The sequence below is a fragment of the Myotis davidii genome, unplaced genomic scaffold, assembly GCF_000327345.1.
Source record: "Myotis davidii unplaced genomic scaffold, ASM32734v1 scaffold1, whole genome shotgun sequence".
Classification (NCBI taxonomy): domain Eukaryota; kingdom Metazoa; phylum Chordata; class Mammalia; order Chiroptera; family Vespertilionidae; genus Myotis; species Myotis davidii.
In genome coordinates this window covers 9,113,206-9,124,610 of record NW_006294681.1, presented here as the reverse complement: position 1 = coordinate 9,124,610, position 11,405 = coordinate 9,113,206, and the positions used below count along the sequence as shown (strand labels likewise).

Sequence of the window (11,405 nt, the reverse complement as noted above, 5' to 3'; positions counted from 1 at the left end):
ACATTCACCACGCTTACCCTCCCAGAAGGCTATGTGAACAGATTGAAGGATGAAAGTTATCTGAAAAATAAGCTACGTTTACTTACGTAGCACCTGGATACTTTGAAATGAGCAAGCACACTGGTAATGGCTGAGCGTTACAAAAAGCAATCTCCTCTTGCAGTTGCTTTACCCATGCCTTCTGACCTGGAACTGTACGATGTCACTGAGAACAGTCTGCGGGCAAGATGGAATGCAGTGGCCGGAGCATCGGGGTACCTGATCCTCTATGCTCCTCTCACGGAGGGTCTGGCTGGGGATGAAAAAGAGGTAACTACCCGCTGCCACTAGAGTTCTAGAATCTTTGACTTTCTTAAAAGAGACATTTTTACTATAAAAATTCAGTGTATAAAATTTAGAAAATCCACATTAAGCAAGAGGGGAAAGAATTACTTGTAATCGAACCACCTAGAGCAGCGGTTCTCAACCTGTGGGTTGCGACCCCTTTGGCGGTCGAACGACCCTTTCACAGGGGTCGCCTGAGAATCATCCTGCATATCAGATATTTACATTACGATTCATAACAGTAGCAACATTACAGTTATGAAGTAGCAACGAAAATAATTTTATGGTTGGGTCACAACATGAGGAACTGTATTTAAAGGGCCAGAAGGTTGAGAACCACTGATAGAGGGAATAAGTTGTTCACAATTAGCATCAAGTCTTTTTTAATGCATGTTGAACACAACAAATGGAAATGGGGTTTTGTACTCTTCTGTTTTCATTTAGGTTATTGTGACTATCATTCCATACCATTAAATAATATTTTATGTCATCATTTTAAACATCTTTATACCTTTCCATTGTTATTTAATCTCATATTATTGGACAATTAGGTAATTTTCTGTATAAATATGCTTTTGTGACCATTTTTTTAACATTTAATTTTGTATGGTTGATTATTTCCTTGGCATAAAATGCTAGGAATGGAGTTTCTTTTTTCAAAGGGTATGCCAGTCATTATACTAAACATTACCAAATGATTCTAGAGAAATTGTACATACTTTACATTTCTATACGCAGTTCACAAATGACTGTTTCCCCTATATACACTGACTTAGGAAATTTTTTTTTGACATATCTCTTTTTATTCAAATACCGTTCTGATCACTCATGGTTCAAGAATATTCAAATAATAAACCAAAAAAAATCCCAGATGGTAAAGATTGGTTTTCAGATATAGCCAATGATGCTGCGCTTGCCGATGATCTCACCGACATAAAACCACATCCACACCTCAGTGGCCACCAACCCATTCAGCAGAGCTTCCTTAACGGTGAGCTGTTTGAAGCTACCAGTTTGAGCACTCCGGACTATTTTTTTGAAGCTCTGAATAGCTGTAGGGATCTCAGCAGGGGTTGGAGGAATCAGCTCAACCTTGGCATAGTGCCAAAATGTGGCCAATCGAAGCTTCGAGTAAGTCACAGCAGCGTTCACCAGCGCGGGGGGCCTTCTCCGCGAGGTTCCGGACAAACTGGGCCATGGTGCCGGGAGGGACACTGGGAAATTTTTTAAAATTAATTTGCATGGTAGACAAATGTATCTTATCAATGTGGAGTTTTCTGCATTTATTCCATTTTTAATGATGAATCTTGGATTTTTGAATAATTTATTTTGGTCCTCATTTTAATTCCTAGGAAACATAATTACTATAATATAGATGATGGAGGACTTAAGAGGAAGTGTCTATGACGCTTGGGAGTGTCCTGACAGGCAGGTGGATAAGAGAGGGCATTCAGAACTTGTTTAGTTAACGTTGTCTAAAATCTGCCTCTCGTGACAGAAATTTTTAGGGCCAAAAATAAGGTGAATCTGAGTGTCAAGAACAGAGCATTGGTGACATGTGCTGTTTTAGTTGCAAAGTTTAGACAGCTTTTGGCCATTTGGATTTAATATTTATTTGGATTCCCTTTTGGCAGAAGGGAGACTTAAAAATGATGTTGGAAAGATGTTCAGTCTCACTAAGAAAGAGACAAATAAAAAAGAAGGGGATACTAGTTCATATCCAAATCGATTAGCAAACAATTTTTAAAGTCTGATAATAGTACATCTTAGTGAGCATGTGAGGACACAGAATCACTTATGTAAATTGATACAGTTGCCTTGGAGAATAATTTGAAATATTTCATCAAGTGAAAGATATATACAATTTTTGATGTATTTATCATAGGGAAAAATCAATGGAGAAACTTGCTCAGAACAAAATATTGCAAACAACTGACATGTCCAGCAATAGAGGAATGGGAAATAACAGCATATTTATACAAAAGAATATCATAAAGGAATTAAATAATGTCAACTCTGCCCTTGTGTATCAACATGGATAAGTCTGGAAACATAGTAATATTGACAGAGAAAAAAATTGTAAAAATATTAGGTTGTTATAGTTCCATTTATGTATGTTGTTATATACATATATGTTATTATTTACAAACATTTACATAATGTGCATAGAAGTAAAAATAAAGGATCAATAAGCTAAATATACTTTAACATTAGGGTGAAGGTGGTGAGCAGAAAGAATGAGAGAGATCTTCTGTTTTATCTGAATATATTAATTATTTTAGGAATAAAATGTGAAGTTAATATGACAAAATGTTGATACTTATTCATTTGACTAGTGGCTACATCAGGGTATATTATAATATTTCCTCTACACTGATGTTATCTATGTTGAGATGTCTCAAAATTAAAATGTTTAATTTGACAATAATAACCTAGGAAGTTGTATGACTGGACATTGTCTATGGAGATATTTTTCTTCCTTCCAAACCAAAAATAAAACCATCCTATTATACAGTTGTACTCAGTTGTTACATAATTGAGAATGTTGGCTAGCTTGACTCCAAGGGTCATAAAAATCACAAGAGTCAAAAAGCAAATTGCCAACTTGGGCATCAAGGTGGGTTGATCTCTTCTGAATCCTGGAAAAGACTTGCAATCCAGGTGGACAGGCCCCTTTGTTGAACTGGGCAACAAAACTAGCCAGCCCAACTGGGTTTGAAGCAAAGCCTGGGCCTCTAGCCAGGCGACTGGTTAAAATTAGCCAAGTGCTGAAAGATGCCCACTTGGCGCTGCCTCCAGCATGTTGGCCTGGAGCTTACACTCTGTCTAGAGAACATTTCTGATTCAATTCCACCCACACTCTTCTAGGGACCAAATATTCACACTGTTAGTCTCGCTGCAGTTGCCACTTGTCCAGATGTAAGGAGTTATGCTAAAACAGCACGCCCGGGTATGTTTAGTTTTATATGGTTCCATAGCATCTGTTCCTAATATAAAATGATGTGACAATGGACAAATTCTGACCGAAGCCTGTTTGATGAAGGGGTTGTGAGGAAACAGGCTTATTCTATGAAGTCTCACCTTTATCCACTTCGACTCTGACCAGCGTGAATAATACACATTGGCCCACAATCTGATAACGTGTGTTCTTTTCAGATGAAAATTGGAGAGACCCACACCGATATTGAATTGAGGGGGCTGTTGCCCAATACAGAGTACACAGTTACAGTGTATGCTATGTTTGGAGAAGAGGCCAGCGATCCCGTTTCAGGACAAGAAACAACACGTGAGCAGTTCCGTCATTCAGATGAAATGCTGTAACAAAAGCCCAAGTCAACATTGGGATTCTGAATTGGAAAGTCTGGTTTAGGTTGAAACCTCTTAAGAGCTAATTGTAACTTAAGAAAATGTGTACTTGTGGATGTAAAGTACAGAATAGGGAAGATAGTCAATAATATTGTAATAACCGTGTATGGTGCCAGTTGGGTACTAGACTTACCAGGAGGATCACTTCTGAAATTATATAAATGTCCTACCACGATGCTGGACACCTGAAACAAGTATACAATAATATATCATTTCAACTGTAATTGAAACACATTTTAACCAAAAAAGAAAATGCATGTTTTATTTAGGGGAAATAAATATATTTCTTCTAGTGTTATTAGTCTAAGTCATATGGATGCTAGATCTGAATTTTAGCATCCGCTAGCCACCAACATCTTTGTAAATCCAAAGGCTAGATCACAATATAGGGAAAAGAACATGGCCTTTGGAATCAAAGCATCCAAGATGGAAATCTCAGTTCAAGTCATATTTTAACTTGGGCAAGTAATGTAACGTTTTGGAGTCAGTAAAAAGAGGACCAATAGCAGCACAGTTGAAAGAACTTAACACACACTTACTCAATATTTCTTTTACCTCCCACTCTTATAAAAATTAATATTTTTTTCATATAATCTTTGCAGTCCTATTTATCTCAGACTATTATTAAAATTAGTTTTTAATTGAGTAATAATTTTTTTGTTAAGTCTAATTTTGGTTCAAAGTACGGAGTTTATAATCTTTTTAGAAAAGGTAAATAAAAGAAAGGGCAGCGACTCGGGGTCTTGCCCATCCCTGAGCCTTGGGAAGAGGGAACTAGCACAACTTCTACTTTTGTCTTTGAGTTTCTATTTGGGAAACATGTATAGACATTTAATGATAAGGAAAGAAGTTTTCTCCCACATTCATTCTTTGTTAATCGAGGCTGTGTTGTTCTTGCTCTTTGAAGAAAGACAAATGTAATCATAACAGCAAATAATCAAACAACCCACCCCCCAAACACAACTGGGATAGCTCAACACAGAAGGAAAGAAATGGATTATGCCATAGAGCATCTGATATATCAGTTGTCTTAAGTGAACTTTCCCAATGCTCATCTATCTTTCACTCGGAATACTCAATTCTTAATATTAAAAAAAATGTGCACGACGCTTTTTCCACCATTAATAGCTGAATTTTTTATAAAGGTCCTAAAAGCCGATGACCTGGCTACTTGTTCCTGAGACTGGCATGCTTTTTATTAGTTTACTTTTTACTTAATTTTTAATATTTTTATTGAATTTATTGAGGGGTTACATTGGTTAATTAAATTATATGGGTTTCAAGTGTACAATTCTATAATACATCACCTGTATATTGTATTGTGGAGATGGCAAATAGGCATCACCCTCATTTTACACATAGGAGATTATGGAATGGATAAGTAGAGTCAGTTCGCCAGAATCATGTGATAGGTGAATGGGATAGCTAAGATGTCCTGGTTGATCTATGAGGTTGCTTCTTTACACCAGGCTACAATAGCATTGACTGGAGAAGAAAGGCACAGACAATTTACCTAAATCTTATTAATTTCTAAGCATGTGTAATTTATTACTATTCATTTCATGCAAGGAAAAATTTTTTGGTTTTTTTTTTTTGGTTCTAAGTTATTATCTGGGTGAAAATTTTCACTTATTGGTAGTTCAGAAGCCAAAGATGCCGGGTTTTGGGTTTTTTTTTTTTTTTGGTCTTTTTTACAAGTATATTATTTACATTTTTAATTATTTTCTCTTCCATTTACTGCAAAGTGCCCTTAAGTCCACCAAGAAACCTGAGAATCTCCAATGTTGGCTCTAACAGTGCTCGGTTAGCCTGGGACCCGACTTCAAGAAAGGTCACTGGTTATCGAATTGTATATAACAACGCAGATGGCACTGAAATCAATGAGGTAAGCTGTGGAACACAACGTCTGTTTTTCTATGGTTGTGTATTAGTTTTTTTATGACTGTGTAACCCACTATCCCCAAAGGTAGTGGCATAAAATAATGCTAATTATTTTCTTCCACAGTTTCTGTGGGTCAGGAATGGGGCTTGGATGTGTAGTTCTGGCTCCTGAGACAGTGGCTTTCTCATTCCTGTATCTGCTGCCTGGTGTGGGAAGACTGGAGCGGCTGGGAGCTCGAGCAGCTCTCTGTGTTTCTAAATAGACTCTTCCCATGACCCATCTTGCATGTCAGCTTTAGGGGAGCTGGACTTTTTGTGTTGGCTCAGCAGCCCCCAGACATGTGTTCAAAGAGACAGAGGCAGAGCAACAGTATGTGGAAGCTGTGTCACCTTGAGTTACCTCGCAACAGAAGTCACGGACTGTCACCTCCCTCCGTTCATAGGAGATATGACAATTCCCTGATGGATTCAAGATGGGGAGGAACACAGGTGCCATCTATAGCAGAGGCATGTGGGATGGGAGACATCAATTGATGGGGATATCTTTGGAAAATACCATCATCCCCATTGGACTGGGGCGGGGTAGTGTGTATCTTCATAGGAATAGTAAACTAGGAATAATGTCAGTGTTACCCAGTTTATCCCTCTGCTTCTGAGTAAACTGGAATATGAAAAACCCTGGTTCAATGAACTTAAGCTGAAAACGGAATCATTCAAATTTTTATTGGAAGATACTTTTATATAATAGAGCTTAGTGCAATCCATAAAGATATAGTATCTTGTACTCAGGGATTTATACTCTCTAGAAACTCTATCCTTGGCAATAGGTTTTAGAAGAATAGTTAGCAAAGTTATTTTTATTAGTTTTCCTTGTCTTGGTCCAAGAAGCTAAGACAAAGAGGGAAATATGTTGGGTTACATCATTTCTGTTTTCTGATCAAATAAAGCAAGTATTTTCATATGCAGAGACAAACTTTTTCCTGTAATTAAATCCAATTAGTATTTTTCAGAATGCACCCTCATACAGGACATTGGGTAATGAATGGGCAATCACGACACATTTGCTAACAATAAGGAAATACAGTTCAACATCTTCCATTCAGTCTTTATAAATCCTACAGGCAAATAATTCTGAAAAAGCTGGGATCATTTGGAATAGTTGCTTTGCTTTGCTTTCTGAAATAGCAAAAGGATTGAAATAAAAAACACTCAAATGTTGATGATGATGATGAGGGAGAGGGGAAAGAGGAGGAGGGGGAGGAGAACAACAGCTAACACATGTTGAGCGCTTACCCTGAGCCCTGTTATGAGAGTTTTACAGAGAGTACCTAGTGTGTCCCTTATGGGAAAATGCTGCCAATGCATGCCTTGTTAAACCAAGGACAGGAGCCTTCTCAGATCGCATGTGCCGTGACAGCGTTTGGGGAAATGTGCAAACAGGAGGGAGACCTGAAGTGTTGCCATTTGAGTTTTACATGAAAGGTCACAGTTAGACTTTGGGAAGCAATTCCAGTTCCCAACAGCAGTGACTCAACACTGAGGCCCAGAGCGGAGCTCAAGTCCCTCGTTCCTCATCAAGGACTGTTTCTTCGTCTGGCCCAGAGTTTGGCTGAAGTGAGGCTTTTAGCTAGACTGTTTGGAAATGTGTTCTAAAAAATACTTGCATAAAAGTGAGATCCTGGTCATTGGTTATCATCTTCCCAAATTCTCCTACATCTTAAAAGTATTACCCACAAAACCAGTTTCAGAACTTAGTCTAAAACACAAATATGATAATGAACAAAAATAAATGATACTTAAAAGTTTTTATTTGGTGGAAGAAAATGATAGTTAATGCATAAAACATGGTCTGTTAGTATCAAGTTTATTAAATAAATAAATATATGTCTGTTGAAAGATAGCTATTACAATTTAAAACAACAGAAAGCAATATGTAAGTATAGTTTAGAAGAATATGTCCTGAACTCATGTTTTAAAAATGGTTTTGTCTTTTCTGTGAGTTTAAATAATGAATCCCTATTGTAAGTAGTTTATGAGCCTATGGTTTAGAGTCAGAAACACTTGTATTTAAGTCCTATGTACTAGTTGGTTTTCCCATGGGCAAGTTCCTTAAATTTCTGGAGTATCATTTTCCCCATCTTCAATTTAGGGGTAATCATTAGCTACCGTACTAGGTTGCATAAGGATTAAGTGTATGAACGCATGCAAAGCTTGCAGACAGTACTCAGACCAGAGTAAACACTAAATGCTAAGAATGACCTATTCTTTCAGGTCCAGATTCAGAAAAAGTTACTATCTTTTTCCCCCAGTTAACTATTGCTGTATAACTAATATCCTGGCTAAAATAACGACCTATGATTATGCAACTTGGGTAGGGTGCAGCAGGGACAGCTTGTCTGCTCCATGCAGTGTCAGCTGGGATGACTCCCGTCCTCATCTGGGACCTTGACTGGGCCAGAGCTTCCAAGATGACTTCATTTCCGAGTCTGGCATCTCAGCTGGGATGGCTGAAAAGGCTCGGGGTTGGCTCCCCTGTCCAACAGATTGGTCAGGGTTTCAAAAGGATGAAAATAGAAGCTCTTCTCTCCAGGCTTGACACTCTTTTTTTGAGCTGTAATTGATTCTTTAAGAGATGCATATGATTACTGGATTGGTTCTTAGGTTAGAGGAGCCCTTTGTTATTTCTTTTGAAAAGGTTCTTTGTTGCCTCCATCTTAATTTTCATTTACTTATTTTATTCACTCAAAAAACTACAACTCAAATCCAGTAGTGAAAAAGCTGAACAACATTTTACCCTCAAGGAGCTTACAGTCCATGCAGGAAGTAAACAATAAACAAGTATGTAAGGAAATAAAATCATTTCAAGCTGTGCTAAGGGAGGAAACAAACAAGAATATTGGTAGAGAATAACCCTACCAAGATAGGTGCAAAGAGAAACCTCCTCTGAGGAGGTGAAATTTAAGCTTAGTCTTGACAGGTGAGGAAGCCCTAATTTGAAAGACCTACAGAAATAAGGTCCCAGACAACATGAATTGCATATGCAAAGGCCCTGAGGTGAGAAAAACCTTGACCTGATGGAAAGTCAGTGTGACTGGCGTCCAGGGGGCGATGTAAAGTATGATAGGAAAAAACAGCAGCACTCCAGATTAGTCAAGGCCAAGAGGTCATTAAAGGGTGCCTGGTTTTGATTTGGAAGGCAATAGATAGCCAAGGAAGGCTTTAAGTAGGAATGTGACACATTTTATATTTTGGTAAAAGTCACAGTTGACTGCCATGAGCAAATACAGTGAGCTATTTCACCTTCCCCTTAACCTCAGGTAACAACTAGATTAGTTATTGGTAGTATTGTAACCACCAGATCTCAGTGACATTCCTCCATAATGTCTCTTGAACTGAGACATTTTAAGTCAGATATTTTTTGGCAGAGTCTGTTCTCGGGTAAATAGGTTCATTTCTTTTCTTTCTTTTTTTTTTTTGTTCAAGATGAGAAGGTCAGTTTAATAAGTGGAGGATCCAGAACACAAATTCATATCCAAAGAATCTAAAACCTTGCTCAGTTCATGAATTCAAACTATATATTCCTGGCGATAGTTATACTATTTTTTTTAATTGTTTAAAGTATTACATATGTCTCCTTTTCCCCCTCATCAGCCCTTCCCTGGCCACTCCCACCCCCCAGGACAAGCCCCCATGTTCATGTCCATTGGTTATGCTAATATGCATGCATACAAGTCCTGTGGTTGATTTCTTACCCCCTCCTCCCAAATAGGTTCATTTATTCAGCTCCCCAGAGTATCACTAGAGCAAAGGTGCCTTACTGTAAGTACCTACCTTAAAGGGGTTTGTGAGCATCAATTGAGACAATGTATGTACAGTGCTTAGGTGGGAGGCTCCATTTACTTGGTCTCCTATATGTTCCCTGTATGTACCTCAGCAGCCCAAGACCCAGCCTCTCAAAGATAAAGCTGTATCTATTCTTTGTCTGAGTCTGAGGATGACTTTGCTTAGGTCTCTCTCTCCTAGATCCTGCCCTCATTGCCTCCTACTTTATTTTTTTTTCTTCAAGGTCTGTTCTTGTTTCTTCCCCTTTCTAATTCTTCTCTTTCTTTACACCCTTGGTCCTTATTTTCAGAACTTCACCCCTTTGTGTCCTAAAGATATTAATACATATTTTCCCAAAAAAGAGAAAGGGAAATTTAAATTATTGACTATTATCTCTATATATACAAGGCTAATATGCAAAGTGTCCCCTGGAGAGTTCAATTGCTTGCCATGATGTGCGCTGACCACCAAGGGGTGGCATAGAACAAAGGAAGACCCTGGCCAGCGGCTGGCAACCTGAAGGCCCCAATCGGCTTGATCCCCAGCCAAGCCTAGGGACCCTATCTGTGCACGATGTTCGTGCATCGGGCCTCTAGTTTTTAATATGCCCATTTCCTGATTCTGTCCCCGCATGAATCTCTTATAGGAGGTACTGTGTATTACTTAGTTGGGGAGTCAGCAGAGCCCAGACAATGAAGCCAAAAAACAGCTGCTCCTAGCAGACCAACCTGAGAACATTCTATATATATGAGCATTGTGCACTTTACTTTCTATATAGTTAATGAATGGAAATAATATTGGTTGCGAAGATGTCCTTCAAATTAACTGATAGGTAACCTATTGAAGGATATAAGTTTAGAATGTGTATATATAAACTGACTGGTTTTATAATTTAGTAATTTTTTGTAAGTCTTTATAGCTCTGCTGCCAGCCACGTGAACGAAAGACAGTAATAAAATGATTTCTGTTTCCAGCATTTGAGAGTGTCTGATATATCTATTATGCCTCCTCTCCTTTGCAGGTTGAAGTTGATCCTATTACTACATTCCCTCTGAAGGGTTTGACACCCCTCACGGAGTACACTATTGCCATCTCCTCCATCTATGATGAGGGGCAGTCCGAGCCTCTGACTGCGAGTTTTACCACGGGTAAGTAAGTCTTATTCTGGTTTGAAAAGTTTCCAACAGTAACTTTAAATAAACCACGAAATGGATTAGCTTCTTTGATTGTGATCTGAAAGAGATTGCATTTTCATTTGTATTTATTTTATATTACTATTCACAAACCAACATTCTAGGTGACTAGAATGCATACTGGCTAATTATTTTCTACCAAAACAAGGAAAGAGAGAAAAGACCATCAAAATTCCAAAGGTCTCATTTAAATGAAAGTATACATTGTTTTCTTCCTAACCTCACATTGTTTCTTTGGTTCTATTAATGTAAACATTTCACAACTTTTTTGCATTCCTATATGCATATATTACGTTAAACTTCCAAAATTGCTGATATCCAAAAGTTTTTAGTCCACAAAATGAGAGTTATATACTATTTAACCTAATACATTAATTATGAAAATATATTATAGCCAATAGTGTATTTTCATGCAGCCTAAAATATTAATACAACAATATGGGATATTTTAACTACTAAAAAAATAGGGAATGAATGGATTATTTTTCTTTCTTACATATACTCTATAGTCACTCAAAAAATATAAAATATTTTTGGCTCCTGGTGGCCACAATTCTATTGTTGACTTTCTGAACTTATGCAGATTGCACATGCAAACAAATGTGAGGCGGTGAGAAGGTAATTTGGAGAGAGATGAGAATTAAGAGGGCCTGAGAAATAATGGTCACCAAAAGAAGTTCAGTCATTTCACAAAACCTCCCAAGGGCGCTGCATTTGAGTTGTTCTTCCCTTGAAAATAGGTTGAGAATTCGCATTGGTGTCCTGTCAAAGCATGTTTCACGTCTCTGATTTCAAATAACAGAAATCAGTGATTTCCAA

At 37.9% G+C, this 11,405-nt stretch overlaps 1 protein-coding gene and 1 pseudogene across 1 annotated transcript in view; one reads left to right on the top strand and one right to left on the bottom strand.

The window, feature by feature from the left end:
• Nucleotides 1-11,405, top strand: part of COL14A1 (collagen type XIV alpha 1) — a 188,524-nt gene that overhangs the window by 52,497 nt on the left and 124,622 nt on the right. Inside the window, exons 12-15 of the mRNA XM_015567409.1 lie at nucleotides 164-309; nucleotides 3,481-3,610; nucleotides 5,436-5,575; nucleotides 10,415-10,541. Of these exons, the coding sequence (XP_015422895.1) occupies nucleotides 164-309; nucleotides 3,481-3,610; nucleotides 5,436-5,575; nucleotides 10,415-10,541 (543 nt within the window). The remainder of the gene's footprint in view (nucleotides 1-163; nucleotides 310-3,480; nucleotides 3,611-5,435; nucleotides 5,576-10,414; nucleotides 10,542-11,405) is intronic.
• On the bottom strand, nucleotides 1,105-1,535 carry LOC102761415 (annotated as a pseudogene).